Consider the following 23,157-nt stretch of genomic DNA (forward strand, 5'->3'; position numbering starts at 1 on the left):
TATTCTTTAACATTCACCCAATAAATTTACACTAAAAACACTCGTTGGTCAGGGGGAAGATCCAATGACCTCAGGCCTGGTGACAAAGATGAGTTTTAAAACTCTTTCGGAAGGCAAGGAGGGTTGGGGGCAGTGCGAATCTCCGGGGGGAGCTGATTCCAGAGGGACGGGGCCTCCACAGAGAAGGCTCTTCCCCTAGGTCCTGCCAACCAGCATTGTCCGATGGGACCCTGAGGAGACCAACTCTGTGGGACGTCACCAGATGCTGGGATTCGTGCGGCAGAAGGCGGTCTTGGAGATAATCTGATGCCATGTAGGGCTTTATAGGTTATAACCAACACTTTGAATTGTGTCCGGAAACCAATCGGCAGCCAATGCAGTCCACGGAGTGATGATGAGATATGGGCATGCCTTGGAAGGCCCATAACTGCTCATGCGACTGTATTCTGCATGATTTGAAGTTTCCGAACACTCTTCAAAGGTAGCCCCATGTAGAGAGCCTATCTGCTTTGCTTGCTAAGATGACAGTAAGCTTGCACTTCATTGGCTGTCTTTCTAAAAATGACTCTGACCATGGCTGTTTATCAGTGGTCAGTGATCTCCTCTTCTGATTCCAAATCTGATCCCAAGATTGCATTCTGGAACATAAGTGAACTCATTCAAGTAGCTGCATGTGTTATGTGATGCGTGAACTGTATACTTTTCTAGTTCATTCTGAGTCCTAATAAAGACACAGTTGTTTTAAGTTGCTGAGTTTGATTTCTCACATTTTCTATAGCATCTCCAACAGTATTGAGCTCTAAATTCCATCGCTACCAGTTCACGCATGTGCAGAAGCTTCCGGTTCGCAAAACAAGGGCGAACTGGAAGCAACCCATGCTGATCTTCTAAAAATAATTTTCAGAGCATGCACAGCCCTAAATTCCATGATGTAGTCCATTTACTGTAAGAAATGGTAAAACATGCTTTGCATCTAGAACAGGGTATACCCATTTAAAGCATTTTAAAGCATTTAAACAATTAGAGTGGCATTACTCAGAAATTTAGGATACAATTATTGATGGTCAGACTGGGTTTAACCAGTAGTGTTTCTTTTTGGAGTATGCTATATATATATTGTTTTTTTCTTTTTTGATTACTTGACTTCTGTTCCTTTTTCTTTTTAAATTATTTACAGTTTGGACATTTATTATTGTGATAAGTAATTCTATTTTATTAGTAAGCTATATTCTAATCCAAAATGAGCACACCAGAAGGTAGATTCTGACTGGAACTTATGGGAGCTATTGCCCACATAGTTGTAAGGCATTCAATCAAATATAGTTTTGTTTTTATTGAGCAATGCTTGGACATGAAAAGACAACCTGAGTGGAAACAGAATTTTTGCATATCAACATCTGTCTTTTGGATGCAGCCAAATAAAAGTGTGTGTTTTATTACAGTTGTTATATGAACTACTCTTCTTGTTGGTTATAACATTTTTTCAAGTAATATATTTGTTCAACTTTATTAATATTGGTGCTCGAATGGCATATTTATCTCTGCCATCCTTAGTACACTATGATTATTAAAATGTATTTGACAAATAAAAGTAAATGGAAACTTTTTATAGCTGTTAGATACATCTTAAATTAGTACATTAATGACTTCAAATTACTTATTGATTTTGGCTCATTTAAGTTGAATATCAATAGACACTCAACGCAACTATGGATTTTTGCTACTATCCTTTACTATCACAGAGAGAACAGTTTTGGGCCATCTGCATTTCTAGTTGTAAAAAGATAATTGTATAAAAGCTTGGAAATAGCCATTATATATAGGAGTTACATCAAAGGAGATAAATGATACAAGATATCCCATTACAATAGAAGGTAATTTATGTAGCTCGGAGTTGAACCGTGACTCCCTGGAGTTCTCTAAGCTTTGTTGTTTGCTTGCAGCATTTCATTACACAGCTAAATATCGTCAGTGCAACAGGTTATTCCCCTTTTATACACAGCAGCTTGCCCTGGCAGTGTTGGTGGAGGTATAATTTTGTCTTTAGGTAAAGGGAAAAGTTTCCCTTGCACACATGTGCTAATTGTTCCCAACTCTAGGGGGCGGTGCTCATCTCCATTTCAAAGCCAAAGAGCCAGCACTGTCTGAAGACATCTCTGTGATCATGTGGCCAGCATACCAATTTCACAGGTCTGAAGTAACAGAACAAACCATAATTTCACTTGTTTTTAAATGTGTTATGCAATAAAAGTGTGATATGCTTAAGAATGGCCATGTTAAAATTTAGCTATTCCATTCTTGAAGTTTTCAAAAGGGAAGAAAATTAAGATCCGTGTATCAACCCAGGCTATGGATTATATTGGGCAATTTGTTGGTATGTTGCCAATATGTGCTTAGGTTGAAAGGTGATACATTTCAATTGATATGGGCTCATGCATGAATAATCTCAATAGATTATTATTTATCATATTTTATGCTGTTTCCTATGTTCAGGAAATGTCACAACAAGCCTGCACTAATATGTTGGGACAATTATTTTCTAGGATTTGCATCTACAGTGATACTTTGTCTTATGAACCCCTCGTCATATGAATTTAAGATTAAGATTAAGGGGTTTAAGATTTTTTTGCCTCTTCTTCCAAACTATTTTCACCTTACGAACTTGCCGCCACCACTGGGATGCCTCGCCTCCGGACTTCCATTGCCAGGTGAAGGCTCCCCTTGTTGGGAAACTCCACCTCCGGACATTCTGTTGTCAATGAAGCACCCATTTTTGCGCTGCTGGGATTCCCCTGAGGCTCCCCTCCATGGAAAACCCCACCCCCAGACCTCCACGTTTTTGCGATGCTGCAGGGAAATCCCAGCAGGGGAATCCCAACATCTCAAAAACGGGTACTTTGCTGGCAACAGAAGTCCGGAGGTAGGGTTTCCCAGCGAGGGAAGCCTCAGCGAAATTGCAGCATTTTCCCCTGACAAACCTCGTCCTGGAACCAATTAAGTTCATAAAACAAGGTATCACTGTATTTTTTTCTTATTCAAAAGGGAAATGGAGAATGCCCCAAAATGAATGATCAAGCACAGAATCTCAATTATAGAAATCTTAGCTCTAGGTAGCTAGACTTTGTGTTAAGAATTCATTTCCTATATTCACACATATAATCAGATATATTTTAGTCTTAATGTCGAATGGATAGTCAATATAATCAGAAACTGACCTCAGAATAAACCTGTCACCACACTTATACTTACGTTTTTCAGATCAATAAATCCAGTAATCAAGATTTTCTCACAATCTTTCCCCAATGTATGGCTAGTCAGGTGGAGAGAGTGAGTGAGTGCTTTCTTCCTTCTCATTTTATTTATTATTTATCTATTAATTGGATTTCTATGCTGCCCCTCTCTAAGGACTTGGGGCAGTTCACAACATATAACAAACAATATACAATATATTGGATCTAATTAATTAATTAAAAATCTAAAAACCCCAAAACCATAAAAAGTAATCATTCCATTCCCTCAACACATTCATTGGCCAGGGGGCAAGAATATAATGGCCCCAAGCCTGGCGGCATAAATGAGTCTCCAGACTCTTACGGAAGGCGAGGAGGGTGGGGGAAGTACGAATCTTCAGGGAGAGCTGATTCCAGAGGACCGGGGCCTCCACAGAAAAGGCTTTTTTTTGTCTAACCTTTAAAGGCAATATCTATTACCCAGTATTTGTTTTTTAAGAATCATGTATTTTATTATCAACTTCACTTGACAGCTGTTGTTTACTGTATCCTGTCAGCATGTACAGAACAGACAGTAAAAGATTTAAAATTTTGCATGTTTCAAAAAATTAGCTTATAGGGCTGGGCCTCTGTGAAATAAACTTTACTGGATAGCAGCTGGCTATTTTTAGAATTACTTCCTTCTAAAAAAATGTTCTTAAATTTGTACATTGATTAAAATGTTATAGAGGTTTGGAATTTTAACACATATATTTTGATGTTTTAAAAGACTCATAATTCTATATCTGTCATTCTGAATTACAACAACATAATATATTTATTAAAGTTCCTAAATACAACCAACAGCGTGATTTTAGTTTCCATTTCACACACATGCATACATATATATTTCTGAACTAACTCTAAATCATCATAAGAGCAGCAGTATTTGTGAAACTGGGTCCCCAACATGAAACCCATGGACACTAATGTGCTTGCAGTTCCAGCTAATTCATTACTGCTTGTCTTTCTCTCTGCCTCACTGACTTTTTTGTTTTGTGATCAATAAGTTCCAGTTTAGTCTGTGGACTTTCCCTTTTTTCCTCAATTTTCCTTAAATACATGGTTTTGCCCGCTCAATTCACTTGATCACCTGATGCTTTTTATTGTGAAGTTAGAATTGCAAGCTACCAATTAATTGGTAATCTTTAGAAAATAGAATAAAATAGAATTCTTTATTGGCCAAGTGTGATTGCACATGTTCTCAGTTTACATTAAAAAACGATAAATTTATCATGAATCATAAGGTAGAACACTTAATGATAGTCTGGGTACATTATAAGCAATAAAACTAGGCAGGATGTCTTGAAAAACAATTATATATTCAATATTCAATAAGTTTCTCTAGTCATAATACTCAAATTATTATACCTGCAGAGCAATGAACAATGTACAAATGCACACAGACAATACATTTTGTCTTCATTTCAGTGGTAGACTACGAGATCAATGTATGCACCGGGACACAGACTGGTGCTGAAACTAATTCGAACGTGTACATCACTCTCTTTGGAAGTCTAGGAGATTCTGGAAAACGGAAACTTCTGAAGTCAAGCACTAATAAAGTCACATTTCAGCGTGGTCAGGTAAACAAAAATATACAAAATCTGATTGGAATCAATAATAGACAACACTTGAATTAATGATTCAGGTAATCTTAATTTGAGTTATAAAGCTTGAAAAGCATATGTTGTCTAAAATCAAACACGACACTCAAGACAGATTTTCTGAATTGTGTAGGAGCATGCACAGACTCCATCCTTTTAATCTGTGCATAAGGATATGTATAATATGTACAAAAACAAACCCAAGAAGAATTTGTGATTTTAAATAGAGAAGTTGTTTGATTGTTCTTCTTAGCACAGTTTGCACCCCCCGCCTTTTCCCTTGCTTATAAAACAGAAACAGACACAATGATGTAAGAATGAAGGCAGAGTTTATAAATAGTATTCATGTTAACTTTGATTAACCAATCTTCAATTTAATAATAATGATTGTCATGTATGCTTGTAAGTATGTTGTGTTTTTAAATGATTTTTTAAAATGTGATTTTAAAAAAAGAATGAGGGCAGAGGACAAAATACTGGCCAGCTAGAGAAAATGCTGGTCAGTAAACTGAGAACTCTGTGCATAGAAATAATGCCAATGATGAGTATGTCTGAAAAGTGAAGCAAGGCTTTTTCATAAAATTTTGAGATGGCGGTGGTGTCTGTGCCTTGAATTCAAGCGGGCAGAGCAGGCAGAAATGAAGGGACAGAATGTACTTCCTGTTTCTCCTTCCAGCGATGTCTGATATCAAATTTCAGAAAAGAAACAATTCCCACCAATTTCTATTTATCAGAAACTTTAGAAAGAGGTTTCTCGGGATATCTAGATTTGGGAACTCCAGGTTGAGGGAGGCTCATCTTTTATTTAAGTAGTGTTTGGCCTGACAAATAACTGATGTCTTTCTGTTGTGCTGTTTTCTAAATTTAATTACGGTACGTTTTTTTATTGTCTGCCATTTGTTAAAAAATAAATCTGTTCTTATTTCTTGCCTTTTAATTATGTGATATGATTTGGTTATTTCATATTGTAGGTATTCTTACTGTCAGCTGCCTTCAGCGATTGTTGTTGTTGCTATTATTGAAAGAAGAGCATATGTATGTGACTAAATAAAAAAGGGCCTGTGATTGAGATATGTTAGAATTTTTGTCTGAAATCTTCAGTTACTATAGCAAACAGGTTGTGAAGTCTTCAGACTGAGATGTTTTTTGTAAGACTGCCAAAGTACCTTCTGACTAGAACCATCACAAAGTGGTGTTGCTCCCTATTTTTAATCTGAGTTCTTAGATAGGCTTAATATTTTACTTTTTAAAAAAGTTTTAAAAACTTTTAAAAAGTTTCGGAAACTTATGCCTTAAGTCCAGCTACTGAAATATTCAAATATTTGAGTAGAAGAGGCTGTACGTTCCTCTAGGTTCTTGATTTAACCTTTGTTGCTAATAGCAATGCTAACACTACATTTCTTTTCTTCTTTTCCCCCAAAGGCTTTTTTTTTTAATATAAAACACATAGCAAGGAAAAAGCAATAGAATATTCTGGTAGGAAAAGTGCTTGTTTCTTTTGTAATAAAACAGGAGAAAAGCACTTGTCTGGAAAATGAATCTAAAGAACAAAATGACATGGTATACTAAAAAAATTAAACTATTGAAAAGCTATTATGAAAAACCTATTTAAAAATCCTTGAGATGATAGTTTGTTAAGTAATTTATACATACTTTACATTGTAGCAATTTCTAACAATACATTCGCTCAATGACTATGCATTATACAACAAATAACAATGCGTGCTTTACATCCAATCAGTCACTCCAAGGTCTGCCATTCACTGTTTGGATTGTACTGGTTTCTCCCACTTTTTGTTGTTTACAGACTGATGTCTTCTCTGTGATGGCCGTATCACTTGGAGTTCTTCATAAAATTGTCATTGGTCATGATGGAATTGGTCCAGGTAGAGCTTTTTTCCCATTGATGGATACTTTTCAGGGTTTCTTTTAAAATGAATGTTGATTTTATTATGTCTTATCCCACATTTGAAGATCAGACAGGTATATTTTTTTTCTTGCAGGAACATAGAGCTTATACCGTATGTTCTGCATAATAACGTATTGTATAAGGACGCTATGTTTATGGGAGAATATTAGCAGTAGAAAGTCTGTTCATCAGTTTTCATTCGATCTAATTTTATATCCTTATTGATTTTTTCCTAATTATTGGTTCATATAATATGCAGAACTGAGTATGCTGTTCTCTTTCATATGTCACATTAAGCCCTGTGATGACATTATTTCTACTTTCCTCTCTCCCCTGGTTAGTAACGAGCTTCTGAAATTCTCTAATTCATTATTGCTACTTGCGCCTACCATATACAAACATCAGTCTTGCTAAATCTGGTACTTTCCAGATGTTCTGGGATTTATAATTTCAGAACATCTGGACAGCTTGAAATTGGAGACGCTGCATTAATCTGCCTCTTGAAATATTGCAAATCTTCCCCAAGTATGAAAATATAAATATCACTGCTCGTAATTGCTGTTTAATTGTAACTGGAGATGTAATTCAACACATCTGTAAAATACCAAACTATAGAAGGCTGAATTGCAGGTATATTTATAGAGGTTAAGGGGCAAGCATATTTATCCCATAAAATATGTACTGCATTTTATACTTCAATAGTTATATGGAATATCAATGTTGTCACTTATAAATTAAATGACACACAGTCAAGACAGAAGTGGCTCTTCTATCCATCCTACTGTACACTTGTTATCATTGAATCTCAGGTAGCGGATGGTTCCTCCAAAGGATTGTTATCAGATTTCAGGAGAAAGCAGAGGATAAAGAAGAAGTAATTGAATTTCTTTGTAACAGGTATGTAACTGATAAATGCCAATATTTTAAATTGTGTCTATAAAAAGTCCTCAAGTTTTGAGAAGGCTGTTTCGGTCTTCTTCAAAGCACATTTGGTACTGATACATGAGGTCTCCTTTCCAATAGCATCTCTGTTATCTGACATTATTTGTCTTTTCCCACAATGTGCTGCTATAACATGTTGTACTTATTTATTGTATGTATATTCCATCTTTCATTACTAGACTCAGTATACCTTCCCCTCCTCCTACTTTTTTCTGCAGCAGCTTTTAGCAAGCTTCCAGGGCTGAAGGTAGAGTAAAGTCTCAGGAGAAGGGCAGCCTAGAAATCAATCAATCAATCAAACAAACAAACAAACAAACAAACAAACAAACAAACAAACAAACAAACAAACAAACAAAGGTTTATCATGGGTTATCCAGTCCAATGTTTTAACCAATACAATGCATTAGATATATTTATTTTTATCATGTTCTTTGTTCATGTGATGGGAACAGTCAGTATAATCAATTAGATATACAGTGGTACCTCATGATACGAACCCCTCGTGATATGAACCCCTCGTGATACGAACCCCTCGTGATACAAACCCCTCGTGATATGAACCCGGGGTTCAGAAATTTTTTGCCTCTTCTTATGAACTTTTTTCGGCTTACGAACCCACCGCAGATCGCAAAATGACGCTCCGCTGGGCGCCGCCACCCATCTGTCACCTTTTAAAACAGCCGGGGGGCTCCTTGGCATTCTTCCGAACCCGAACCTGAACCCAAACTTTTCGGGTTTGGGTTCGGGAGGCCACCGAGAAGTGCTGCCGCCCGGCTGTCACCTTCTGAAACAGCCGGAGGGCTTCTCGGCGTTCTCCTGAACGCCGAACCTGGAAGTTCAGGTTCAGGTTCCGGAGGCCGCCGAGAAGCGCCCGGCTGTTTCAGAAGATTACAGCTGGGCGGCGGCGCTTCTCGGCGGCCTCCCGAACCTGAACCCAAAAAGTCTTCGTGACGTCAAAGCTCCACCCATGGAATTCCCTATTGGGATTCCCCACCTCCGTTCTAGCCTCCAGATCGGCAGAAAATGCCGCCACCGATCGCAAAAACGGCGCTCTGCCGAGTGTCACTGCCCAGCTGTAACCTTCTGAAATAGCTGGGCGCTTCTCGGCAGCCTCTGGAACCCGAACTTCTGGGTTCGGCATTCGGGAGAACGCCGAGAAGCCCCCAGCTGTTTCAGAAGGTAACAGCTGGGCGGGCGGCACTTCTCGGCAGCCTCCCGAACCCGAAAAGTTCAGGTTCGGGTTTGGGAGAACGCCGAGAAGCCCCCCGGCTGTTTCAGAAGGTAACAGCTGGGTGGGTGGCGCTTCTCGGCAGCCTCCCGAACCCGAAAAGTTCAGGTTCGGGTTCGGGAGAATGCCGAGAAGCCCCCCGGCTGTTTTAAAAGGTGACAGCCGGGCGGTGGCGCCCAGCGGAGCACCATTTTGGGATTTATTTATTTTTTTGCACGGATTAATCGCTTTTACATTGTTTCCTATGGGAAACAATGTTTCATCTTACGAACGTTTTGCCTTACAAACCTACTTCCGGAACCAATTAGGTTCATAAGACAAGGTATTACTGTATGCCTATTTAAACTGAGTTGATATTATAGTGTCACAGACAGAGCCTACAGAGGCCACCAAGTCCAACTTCTAGGTCAGTGCATCCTTCACTACAGAATCCCCAGCAAATGATCAGTCAGCCTTGGCTGAAACATTTTCAGCAAAAGAGTGTCCCCCAATTCCAAAGGAGCATCTTTGTCATTGAGAAAATGAGTAAATTTTTCCCTAAGCTTTTAAAATTTTAATTTAGGTAACTACTAATATAATTTGATGGATTTTATAAAAATAGTTAGCTATCTTTAGTAGCCTTTTGAATAGAAAGGTGGGATATGAATAAATTGAATACAAAATTAAATTTTTCATAAGTCATACAATTCCTCCATAGTGCAGGAAAGGAAAACTTTCCCTACAACCCCATCTCATATACCTGAAGTGTAATTCCTAGCAGCAGTGGTCTACATGGAAAATGATAGGGAATACTGAGAGTTGAAGTTAATTCAATGTTTGAAGGGCCACAAATTTTTCACCCCTGAAATAAAACAAACTTTTTTGTGTCTGTGAAATAAGATTTAACAATTGATCATTTGAAAGTTTGCTAAAAGGAATAAAATATAGTGTTTATATAGCATATAATTTATATAGCATTTATTATGATTTATTTTACAATGATTGCTGTCTTTTCCCCCTATGGAAGATGGTTAGATAAGTACCAAGATGATGGGAAGACTGAAAGAGAGCTAATTGCCAGAAGTAAGTACTGAAATAAAAATCCTTTGTACAGTAAATATGTCCAAATTGCTAATTAAATATAAATAGCAACTTCTGGTAAATGATAGTGCTTATTTTTTTAAAATTTCAGAAAATAGCAATGCATCAATAGCATATCCTAGAGGTAAGTTGTACATTATGTCCTCTTCTGCAGCTCAAATCAAATCAAATCAAATCAAATCAAATCAAATCAAATCAAATCAAATCATATATTACTGACTTTAACCAGCCTTTACAGTAAAAAAGAAATAGTTTGATCTGTAAATTCATTATTGGGAAAGGGGAAAAAGACCAATAGGACATATCTAGCTAAACGTTTTGTGCCATTGTATAACTCGGTGACAAAGTTATACAAAGGACAAAGTTCCAGAAACAAATTATTACTAACATTTGATAAAATACAATTTAAAATGGAATTGGAGTAAAATGCGATTTAAAATGAACTTGGAATAAAGTTGGTGAATATATTTGTCCATCTGATAAATGAATTTGGGTTTAGTATACCTTTAAAAAGTAATAAATATAAAATCATAGTTGGAAATTATTGGGGAGAGCAGAACACACATCATAAAAAAGACACTGTATGAGGACTGTTGTAGAGGGTGAATGGAAGAGGCAGACAAAATTGGCTTCAAAACAACAGTTCTTTATTTGGCAACTATTTACAGCCAAGCAAAGTCTCTGTCTGACAGCCAGCCCTTTTATAGGAAGCTGGTTATCAGAGATATTGGCTGACAGTCTTTCCAATCAGCAGTATTTTCCCTCCAGAATGGAGGACCTAACTGAAGTCTATGTGCTTCAGTCTGATAATGTAACAAGGACATAAGCAGAGTTTTTACCTCTCTGGTTTCACAAAGGGAACCAGTAGAGCTGATAGCAGGAACTCAAAGCATCAAAGGTCTTAAGTTTAGATTATATAGCTTCCCTTCAATAGAGGACTTCTGTCTATCTAACGTTGGGCATTCAGGGGCAAAGGCAATATCATTTTGATGATCAATGTCCCTAATTCTCTCTTTCAGTATTGATTTGGCCTTCTCTAGAGTTATTTGTCCAAAATATTGTATTTAGGACTGAGGCTAAAACTGCAAAGTTCTATACAGATACGTTGCCAGTCAAATTGCTCTGTGGTTTTGCTGTTGATTTTGCTGCTTGAACTAAAATATTGTTACCATGTTAAATAGATATATAAAGAAAGCAAATTGTATTTTCATGAAAAGTTATCTGAATACTAGAGGTGCAGATTATGACTCACAAAAGGGGCATGTTAAGAGATTACAGTTTAAATATTTCACTAAATTTTCTTCCCTTCTGATCTTTACTATTCTATTCTAAAACGAGTCAGAGGTTTCTCTGAGACTAGATGCAAGACTTGCTTTGTTTATGCCAGCATCACCATCCTTCATAAATGGGGACAGCTCCCCCAGCAAGTAAATGGGAACAGATTGTGCAAGGACAGCAAAAGTAGTTTCAGACTAAGATGAACAAGATTTTCTCAGAATATTCAGAAATGTGAAGATTAAATATCTCACAGAAAGATCTTTACAATGGGAATCCATGGATAAAAAGGCTTTTCACCTGCTGCTATTTATTTATTTATTTATTTATTTATTTATTGGATTTGTATGCCGCCCCTCTTCAGAGTCTCGGGGCGGCTAACAGCGACAATAAAACAATGTACAAAGTAATTTGGTATTGATGATTAAAAATCTATTAATATAAAAACCAAACATACATACATACATACCATGCATAGAATTGTAAAGGCATAGGGGGAAAGAGGATCTCAATTCCCCCATGCCTGGCGGAAGAGGTGGGTTTTAAGTTGTTTACGAAAGGCAAGGATGGTGGGGGCAGTTCTAATCTCTGGGGGAGTTGGTTCCAGAGGGCCAGGGCTGCCACAGAGAAGGCTCTTCCCCTGGGTCCCGCCAGGCGACATTGCTTAGTTGACGGGACCCGGAGAAGATCCAATGGCATTCTCTTCTTGGATGTAAATTTCTCCTTGTTTCATCAGACTGTGCTATAACATGTGAAGTATTGTTATTGTGCTATTTTTTTCCTTTTGAAAGTATTGGGCAGCTTGCTCTAAGGCAGAAATCTTCAGCCAGCTGAAGAATTCTGTGAGTTGAAGTTCACAAGTCTTAAAGTTGCCAGGTTTGAAGACCTCTGCTGTAAGGATTTGTCACACCCTTCAAGTTTGATGACTACTGAATAGTGCCCACATTCCTAGACAGCATGCTTATTGAAAATATAGGGAGTTCCTCCACATCAGCAATTGAACTAGTCCTGGTTAGCTTTATATCCACACAATCACACTGTCATTGCTATTGAGTCTCAGAGCTGGTCAACATACTGTACTTCACAGCAGGGGGTAGAAAAGAGATTACTGCATGGACAGTACTGTGCTTGCAAAAACTGAGTGAATTACACATGTCCTGCTGAGAATTATTATTCTACTGTCTGAATCCTTGCTTTTCCCTCTTCCTGAAGGATTCAGATGCCAGCAGGCTGTAATTTCTGTGGGGTTCTTTTTCTGAAAAGAGGGTCAGCTTTCAAAATGCATCTCCATTTGGAGCCATGAATGTGTTGACAACTGGAGATGAGATAGCAGTGTAGTTGTACAAATGCTGATTTCTTTACTCGTCCTTAGTTAGATGAAGAGAATATCTTTTGGCTGAACTATAAATTTCTTTAGAATGGAAATATTGGTGGTAAAATTCTCAAATCACTGCACATCAGTTAAGGATGATAAAACTGATAGCTGGAAATAAATAGCCTGGTGTTAGAGTTCCAAATAGCATCCAGAACTAAATAAGAGTCTGAGGCAAAGTATTCTTCAAATTTCCAGTTTATTATCAGAGCCATGTTGGCACATGTGGGAGAATCCCAAATCTGAAGTCCTGGGGTTTTCTCCTAGTTGAAAGTTCATGCCTGTGCCCCATACCCCCAAGTTCATCATGTTGTCCAATCTCCAACTGGCAACTTGGCAGAATGCACCCAACTCCTTCCGTGTAGATGCAGGAGAGCAAAGACAAAGGACCTTGACTATCTAGAAATTCCCCCTCCCAAATTCCCACAGCACAGAATACCATACCTTTCAAAATAGCATAAAGTGTGGCATAATGGCTTTGGCTTGACAGGTTGTTGTAGAACTAGAGGACTATTGAACAAAAGAAAAAAAGGCATCATTTCTTTAGAACAAATACTATTTTCCAAGTGATATTCTGATGTTTGAATTTAAGCTTAGTCCTTGACTGGGATGGATGGATGGATAAATAAACAGCTACACTATGTATATCTGTGATCAAATGAACAGATATACATAGTGTAGCTGTTTATTTATCCATCCATCCATCCATCCCAGTCAAGGACTAAGCTTAAATTTTGGGCTTTCTCTAGTATGTCTGTAGTGGTCATCTAAATAATAATAAAAGTAAAGTAAAGTAAAATGAATGAATATGCATACCAGTCCAGTTCCTGTTTTCTCACTATTCTCATTCTGCATGTTTTTATAAAGGCATCATGTGTTCACACAAACATGAGTACAATTTGACTGATTGTACATGTACAAATTGAAGGGATTAGGCAGTAGAGCTTCATATGCAATCCATTCCCAACTTTAAAAGCCTTTATATGCTCAAATAAATGCCTAAACATAGGTCCCCCCCCCCGTATCTTTGGCATCATAACAAAGCTCTGGTGTGTAATTCAAATATCTGAAATAAAGCCATTTTTAGCCTATGTATTTTCTCAACACACAGCTGTTGTAGCTTTGAATCAATACTATATCAATACAATACTATACTTTGTTAAGTATAAATCTTTACATTAAATATTACAGTTATAATGTTATACCCAACTATTTGAAGCTCTATGCTGGCAGGTTTCCTACCCGCTTGTGCCAAACTGGTGCATGGTGCATGGAACCTTCCACCAAAGTGGTACCTATTAATCTACTCACATGTTCATGCTTTTGAACTGTTAGGTGGAGAGCAGCTGTTGTAGGAAAAACAATTTGTCTCGTGCAGAGCTCCATTCTGGAACCCAGGCTACCAGCTTTCCAGCTGACAAGCTCAACATGCACACACACACATGGAACAGAAAAAATATCTCCTGAAATTTCAGCTCAATTATGATGTCCTTATTTTATGTATATCTTGGCAATAAAATAAACATAAACATGTTCAGGATGTCTTCTTAATTCACCGTATTACCTGTCATTCACTGGATGTCTCCTGTGCCAGAAATATTCCAGCCTGATTCTAATTCATTTCAACAAAGTTCAGTTGCCCTCTGTTGACTTTATCAACAGGTGGGGCATGACAGTCCCATATTTAATGGGTATCATGGAATGATCTGAGCATCTAAGTCTCCTTCTTATCTTTGATACAAAAAACCCTTAAATTTCCAGTCTGTAGATTATTATTTAAATAAGTAAATTCTGGTTAGCTCTCTAAGCAAAGTATATTCTTGTTACCTTTCAAAACTTGTACAATCATACTGCTTTGGAGCTTTTATCAAGGTTATTCTTGTGCCATCATTTTAGCCACAGGGATAGGCATTTAAGTTGTATGGGATGTAAGGAAAATGACTGAATCATGAAGTGACAGAAAAGAAAAAAAGCAACAGTAGTCATTAGTGAATTTCTTGTAGAGAACAGATTCCTTGGTTGATGGATAAATCTCTAGGAATAAGCTATATATTTTGCATCAAAGGATCCCCAATTCAGTCTCGGGCATCTCTGATTAAAAGAACGATGTTTCAAAAAGCTAGAAAAAAAACCTTGTTCACTTCATGGAAATAATAATGGAGTTTTCCTGCCTTTCCTTTACTCCTGCCCACACTTTTATCACGGGTGCAGCAAAACTTTTCATAATAGTTGCCTCTTAGCTCATTCTTCTGCAATATTTTTGGGGGAAGGCACTGGCTCTTTTCAGTGTACTAAATCAGGTCAGTTCAGACCTAATAGCTGAAGTGATACAGACTGATAAACTGAGCCAGTGAGCTCCTTAGCTTGTGCTAATTAGCTAATTTTGTGGTGTAACATGTTAGGCAAAATCATCTCATTGGCTTATTATATGATGTAATGTATTATGTGAATCAAGACCAAAAAATATATATCAGTAATCAGTTTAATCATGTTGTATGGACACAGCCACCCTGTCCCATGAAAAACATTTGCACCAAGTTCAGGATTGATTATACACTTCATAAATAGGGACCAATGAAACTAAGTTACAGCAAGAGCATCATGTTTCATATCTGATTTACAGCAATAAGTCTAAATTTCTTGAGGTATATGAAATTACTGATTTGTTTTTTCCCCCACCAGGTTTGTAGTTATTGAGTCCAGTAACCTACCTGAGGAAAATATATTGGTTTCAAAGGGAAGAAAGGGGAATGAAAAAGCTTTACTGTATGTAGAAAATACAAAAATAAGTGATAGAAATGAAGAAAGGAGGGGTTGCAGGTAGTGTGTAAATAGAATCACATGTAAATATCGCCACACATATTATTCAGTCATCATCACCATGGTTTTCTTCATAGTTTTGTAATAAAATCCCCTATTAATATATAACTGGGTAGGAATACAGTAATACCTCTTCTTACGAACTTAATTGGTTCCAGGACCAGGTTCGTAAGGTGAAAAGTTCGTAAGATGAAACAATGTTTCCCATAGGAATCAATGGAAAAGCCAATAATGTGTGCAAGCCCAAAATACAAAATACAAGTATTAAGGCTTTAAAAAAAAGTGGTGGCCAGACAAAGCTCAGGCGAACCATGAGTCCCTGCCTCCCATTCTTGTCCCCCCCCCCACTCTGCTCATCACCCCCACATCCTTCTCCTCCCTTGAGCTCCATGAGTCTTTTCTTCCTGTTTTTGTCCACCCCACTCTGCTCATCTCCCCCATACCTTTCTCCTCCCTTGAGCTCCACGAGCCTTTCCCTCCCGTTTTTTCCCACCCCACTGTCCTCATCTCCCTCACATCTTTCTCCTCCCTTGAGCTCCATGAGTCTTTTCTTCCTGTTTTTGTCCCCCCCCCTACTCTGCCCAGCAGAGCACCCGTTTTTGCGATCCTGGGATGCCCCTCCTGGGATTTCCCTACAGCATTGCAAAAATGCGGAAGTCAGGAGGTGCGGTTACCCATGGAGGGGAGCCTCAGGGGATCCCAGAATCGCAAAAACCTGCGCTTGGCTTGCAACAAAAGTCCGGAGGCGGGGCATCTCAGTGGCGGCGGCAGGTTCATAAGGTGAAAAAAGTTCGTAAGAAGAGGCAAAAAAATTCCGAACCCTGGGTTCATATCTCGAAAAGTTCATATGATGAGGGGTTCGTATCACGAGGTATATGGTTTTTTTCTTCTCATCCTCTCATAGCATTATGTCATGTGAGCAGAGTTGGGTTAGCACCACTTCAGACCGGTTCTATGGAACTGGTAGCAACTTGGTGGCCTGGGTTGCTGGAACCGGTAGTGACTCAGGCCTGCCACATCTCTGAACCAGTTCTCTCAATGGGCAGCACCATCTTGGTTTTTGCTTCTGCACATGCACAGAAGCTTTTTAAAAATACTGTGCACGTGTGTACATGTCCAATGCATCCCCAGGGCACGCAATGCACATACTGCCCTATAGCATCGCCCTGAGCAAACCAGCAGTGAAAAAAACCAGAATCACCCTGCATGTTAACTATAGATGATATGATCTCCATATAGATAGCAGTGATAAAATGCCTAGTAATCAGCAATACAGACAACTGCACATTTTCTTCCCCAGTGTGAAAGATACTTTGCAGTCATGATTGTTTGCTTCCTTTCCTTCACAGGGCAATGGAGAGTGGTGGTGAAAACAGATCATGATTCTCCAGAGCCACGAACATCTAAAAGAACCCTTGTAATTTATGGCTCAAAAGGCAAAAGTGATGATCTTCTCCTGTCTTCACAAAGTTTGGGATATATGTGTTTCCAACCTGGAGCCACTGATGAATTCATTGTAAGTTATTGTTACACAGAGACTGAAGTGACAGCTTGCTTTAGGCAGAGGACTGAAATTCTCCTATAAGGGGACCAAAAAAACCCACCCCCTAAGAAGCTCTGAAATATTATTTATGTTTTTCTGCATGTTCCCCTTGTTCTTTTTTCAATGTATAAATACTTTTGAGGATACTGAGGGTATAGAAAACAGTACATGCCTAAAGTCATAAGCAATGAGATCTGTGGAGATATCTGTTGCAAGTTTATATAATTATCATATAGCCAATAATAATAACAACAACAACTCAGTGATAACATTTTGGGAAGACATAAAGAAACACTGTTTTAAGGAAGTATGGTTTGCAAGTTTTAAGTGTTATTAAGTGGCATGGCTTAGTTCAGTGCAGAATGCTCTCCCAGTCCTTCTTTATTTTCTAATGTTTCAGTCACTATAAGGGTATGTTTGGGTCTCACAGTTTAATCTCCAACAATTTAATCTCCAGCAATGCTCCAGGTTAATACTCTGTTTCTCCCAAAATAAAACATCCCCTGATAATAAGCCTAATGGGGCTTTTGAGTATATGGCAATAAGGCCAAACACTTATTTCAGGCTTCAAAAGATATAAGACAGGGTCTTATTTTCAGAAAAACATGGCACAATACCAGAAATACTGAAGAAAAAAAATAAATTGATGGCTCCCAGCCATCTAGTGTTGACCGGGACTTTGCTGCCAGTAATCAGTACTCTCCTAATAGACCAATAAATCTGTTTTGGTTTTGATTTTGGTTGTTGCTCAGTTGCTCATTTTTGAAACCAGATCACTGCATATGTATGTCTTCATCAGCTTTTTAGAAAGATTATTTCCATGTTAGTTTGTATTCACAGGTAAACATTTTGTATATTCTTCTTTTTTAAACACATGCATAACTTTGTATGAACACTGGGCTCTTTTTGTTAACTATCTCTTATGTAAGCCATCTTATTATAATAATAGTGTAGTGTAGTAATATAATATAGTATAGTATAGTATAGTATAGTATAGTATAGTATAGTATAGTATAGTATAGTAAAGTATAGTATAGTATAGTATAGTATAGTATAGTATAGTATAGTATAGTATAGTAAAGTATAGTATAGTATAGTATAGTATTATAATATAATATAATATAATATAATATAATATAATATAATATAATATAATATAATATAATATAATATAATATAATATAATATAATATAATATAATATAATATAATATAATATAATATAATATAATATAATATAATATATAAATATTATTTTTTGTAAATATATATAGAAGAAGTGTTACATAAGAGTATTGTATAAGTTCTGAATATAATTCAATTATTCTTCTTGTTGCTTAGATAGCACTGATTATGAGTCTTAAATCCTTTTATTTATGAGCAGAAAGAGACAAAGGACCCCAGTACAGGTCCAGGAGAATGTATTTCATAGCATGGAAGCAACATGGAAGAAAAACTTCTCCTCTTGCTTGAAAAACAACCTTTTGAAAGTAGTTTATAAAGCCCTCTCTTGCTTATCTGAATTTTTGAACAAGTTAATAATGAAAGGCAATTTGTCACACAGTAAAGTGTTAAGCAGAGGAAACTATATGTTTAAAATGTCTTGAGCATGGGCATAATCAAAAGTTAACTTTCATTTATTTTAGATAAAACTGCTGGATTCCTTTTGTTTTAAACCTACTGATTTGATTACAGATCAAACGTTGCACTGCTATCTAACAAGTATTGGTGGCATGTTTCACAACTGTTTTTCATAAGAAACGTATTCATTTAGCATTCATTGAGTTATCTCTTCATGTTTAGGTTTGTTATTCAAATTATTCTTGCCATTCATTGTGATTGAATTGCTAAATGCTGGTACATCTTCACTCTACAAGTTGGCACCTTTTTCCCCCCTTGTTATTTTTGATTGACTGCTTTACCTATACAGTATTATAAATACCTATTCTTGCAAATCATCATATTTAGGGCATTGAAGCAGAAAATATAGCTTGGCTTATTACCTTTGCTAGTAGATTTTCAAACAGTGAAGCAATTTAATTCAGTCCCACCTGACCTTTATGACATACTGAAAGTGGAATCTATTACAGCAAAGTCTGTGGGGAGAAGGCCTCATTTCAATAACAGAGCAATAGGCTGTTAAGAATAGCCAGTTTTTCATAAACTGGAGTTGTTTTCTTCCTTAGTTATGACTGAGCACCACATCTTTTCATAGTTGATTTCCAAATGACTCTGTCTAACTTTTTCCAGGATAAGAGAAAAGGTAGTAGAGAACTTTAATCAGTCGGCACTGTCATATGTAATTTGCTCAATCTGCATTTACTGGTACTCTGTAACTTTATATGATAAAACCTGGACTTTTCATCACTTTATAGTACAATTCATTGTACTATAAATTCATTGGCAAAAAGAATCAGAACACAAAATACAAACTTGCAGGACACAACCTTGTAGACGACCATCACTCTGTTGGAGTACTCATACCTAATGACCTAAATGCCAGAGCCCGTTGTAACAGCATTACCAAAAAGGCATTAAGAGTTGTTAAACTAATCTTGCATAGCTTCTTCTCTTGCAATATTAAACTGTAATGAATTATTTTAAATCTTATTAGAGTTTTAGTATATTAATTGGATTTTTAGTTCTGTGTATGTTATATTGTTTTTGACATGTTGTGAGTCGCCCTGGAGAGGGGTGGCATACAAATCCAATTAAACAAACAAACAAACAAACTGCTAACCAGAGAATACAAAATATTTGCCAGACCAATCCTCAAATCCACCTCAGTCGTCTAGAACCTGCACTGCATATCAGACATTAATACAATTGAGAGAGTCTAGAAATATTTCACAAGAAGAGCCCTCCACTCCTCTGCTCACAACAGAATACCTTATTCTACCAGACTTGAAATCTTGGGCTTAAAAAACCTAGAAGCTATATCACTTTTGATCTGATCTAAATGTAGTTCATAAAATTATCTACCACAATGTCCTACCAGTCAATGGATACTTCAACTTCAACCGCAACAACACACATGCGCAAAATAGATTCAAACTCAATGTAAACAGCTCGAAATTCGACTGCAGAAAATACAACTTCAGCAACAGAGTGATCAATGCATGGAATGCACTACCTGACTCTATGGTTTCTTCCCCAAACGCCAAAAACTTTAACCTTAGACTGTCTACAGTTGACCTCTCCCCATTCCTGAGAGGTCTATGAGGGATGTACATAAGTGCACCATTGTGCCTACCATCCCTGTCCTACTATCCTATTGTCCAAATTTACCTATACCTACTTGCTTTTGTTTATGTTTATACCATAACTATTATCTTGTACATGTTTTGGCAGATAGATAGATAGATAGATAGATAGATAGATAGATAGATAGATAGATAGATAGATAGATAGATAGATGATGGATGGATGGATGGATGGATGGAGGGATGGAGGGATGGAGGGAGGGAGGGATGGAGGGATGGATAGAATATAGCTTTTTCATAATTTTTGTAAACAGGACAATCTGAGAAATTCTGAAATTGACAGACTCATTGGTGATTAAGTAATTTTAGGAAATGCACAGAACCCATGAGGAACAAATGATGCTAATATTATTTATTTATTTTATTTACAGTTTGTGTTGGAAGGGACCATGGGTGTATTCTAGTCTAATCTACTAGTGGGTATTCTAGTCCAAGCCTGCTAGTGCAGGAGACACGATAGCATCCTATACATAAGGCAATCCAGTGTCCTTTTGAAGGTCTCCAGTGTTAGGGTGTTCACAACCTCCGCAGGCAGGCCATTCCACCAGTTGACCATTCTCACCATCAGAAAGCTCTTCCTTATTTTTAGGTTGAATCTCTCCTTGGTCAGCTTCCATCCGTTGCTCCTTGTCTGGCCCCTCTGGTGCTTTGGAAAACAGGGTGGGCCCCCTCCTCACTGTGACATCCCCTTAACTATTTGAAGACTGCTACCATGTCCCACCTGGATGTCCTCTTCACTAGATGATCCATGTCCAGTTCCTGCAACCTTTTCTCATATGTTTTGGTTTCTAGTCCCTTTATCCTTTTGGTTTCTCTCTTCTGTACTTTTTCCAGAGCTTCAATGCCTTTTTTGTAGTGTGGAGTCCAAAATTGAATGCAGTACTGTGTGGTCTGACAAGGGCATTATAAAGTGGTATTAGTACCTCCTTGGTCCTGGATTGTATCTGTCTATTAGGCATAGGTTACATCTAGATGATAATTTTGTAATACCTCTTTTTTGTTTGTTCAGACTCAACTCCACTTAGCTCTTGTTGGATTCAGCCACTGTCTTAGTGTTGATTCCACAATGTCTCTGACTCACTATGGCAGATTGTAGGAAATTAATAAAAGGCAGGAAAAATTTAGTTGCCTAGTATAAGTAGCCAGTTAGTTCATCTTTGATAATAATTCAACAGAGCAAGCTATGTCTTATTTTAAACATATTAAAACTCAGGATGAACATCTGCCAGATATGATTTTAAAAAGTCAATAATGTTGAAATGATGGTATGATTTAAGGCTCTATCTGGCTTTCATATACAGCATTATACTGTAAATATCAGCTGGAACTTCAATCACATCATCATGGTGGCCCACTTGACATTTTCGAACCTTCCCTGGAGAAACACCTGGACAATGTATTAGTTTCTGTTGTATGAAAACTCAGGAATAGTTGATGGGCTGCTCTTTGTGCAAGAAGTTTTATTTTTTAAAGAAACAGAGTTGAAGGCAGATTGGTTGGGAGAATAACCTTTCTGCAAAGTGGCTTGGCCCTGTCTTTCATGCTGCTGACACAGCTCTGAGATAACAGATATACCTGCTGAATAAGCAAGCAAGCTTTCTGTACATCAAGGTTTGACATGCAAAACAGATTTCTTTCCCTTAAGAGCCCATTTTGTGTTTTCATTGTCACTCTTTCTTTTCCCGTATATTTTTCCTAAACACACTACTTTACACAAAAGATAACCCATACTTTTTAGGAAGGACCAATATAATATAAACATATTTCAGAAACATTTTCCTTGCTTCAAAACTATTTAACCTACATTTAACTCTTTGTTATTCTTTATAAACAATACTTGATTGCTGAGGCTATTTGCTGAGGCTATTTTAATGAACCAAGGGGGTTTTTTTATTTCATGAATTCACATATTCCCATTAGTGGCAACACACACAACTGGTTGCCATAGGAATAGCTGTGTATCATTGCAATTAACAGAAGATTGCAAATTCAGCAAAACAATAAAATGTAGGAGAGGAAGAGTAAAAATCTTGATTAAATCAACTATGCTTAATAAAGAACAAGCTGCAAATAACTAAACACCTTGTGTTTAGATTATTTTCTTTTTTCAAAACAAAGCAAAACATTTTAAATCATAAATTTGATAATAAAAGCTCCTTTGAATTAAGTTCAGCTTCTTTTTATTCCCTCACATACAACAAAATTGCTTATTGCCTTATAAGCTTGGTATTTTCTGGCAGTGTCTTATCTAAATTCTAATCAGATCCAAACTTGCTTAGCTTTTGGAGATCAAGCAGGATAATCTCAAGCATTAGTGAATTGGATATTTCCTTTAATCCAGTGCTTTCAACAAACATCAAGTGCATGTATAAATCTCTGCAAGAGCTTTGTCACTTTTTTCTGAGATTTTGGGGTACTTTACATGTATGTGCTCATCTTTGGCGACTTTCATGTGGAGAATCCAGATTTATTTAACAACTGTGTTACTAATTTAACAACTTCAGTGATTTATTTAACATTGGTGGAAATAAAGGTTGTAAAATATGGCAAAACAACTGTCTTAGATACCAACAGAAATTTTGGGCTCAGTTGTAAATTAAGAACTAATTGTATGCTGCACACCTTCCTCCTGCTAGGTCAGTGTTTCTGGGTGTTGTCTCACTCTTCTGGGGTTAAAAAATATTTCAGTTTCCTTTTGTCCCCTTTGAAATTTTTTCATTTGCAGCTCTGGAACTTCCTCTAATATTATTGAGTTTCTTTTAAAGCTGTCTGTATAGTTTGTGTAACTACCATATAGGCTGTCCCGTTCTCAATTTACTTTTGACATCTTAAATGGAAATGCCAAAGGAA

At 37.2% G+C, this 23,157-nt stretch overlaps 1 protein-coding gene across 2 annotated transcripts in view; it reads left to right on the forward strand.

Annotated features, from left to right (window-relative positions):
* RP1 (RP1 axonemal microtubule associated) overlaps positions 1-23,157 on the forward strand; it is a 210,839-nt gene that overhangs the window by 100,696 nt on the left and 86,986 nt on the right. For both annotated transcript variants that reach the window (XM_070747755.1, XM_070747756.1), the window contains exons 27-32: positions 4,701-4,855; positions 6,684-6,762; positions 7,595-7,682; positions 9,962-10,017; positions 10,127-10,159; positions 16,852-17,018. In XM_070747755.1, the coding sequence (XP_070603856.1) occupies positions 4,701-4,855; positions 6,684-6,762; positions 7,595-7,682; positions 9,962-10,017; positions 10,127-10,159; positions 16,852-17,018 (578 nt within the window). The remainder of the gene's footprint in view (positions 1-4,700; positions 4,856-6,683; positions 6,763-7,594; positions 7,683-9,961; positions 10,018-10,126; positions 10,160-16,851; positions 17,019-23,157) is intronic.

This window comes from Erythrolamprus reginae, chromosome 3 (assembly GCF_031021105.1).
Source record: "Erythrolamprus reginae isolate rEryReg1 chromosome 3, rEryReg1.hap1, whole genome shotgun sequence".
NCBI lineage: Eukaryota > Metazoa > Chordata > Lepidosauria > Squamata > Dipsadidae > Erythrolamprus > Erythrolamprus reginae.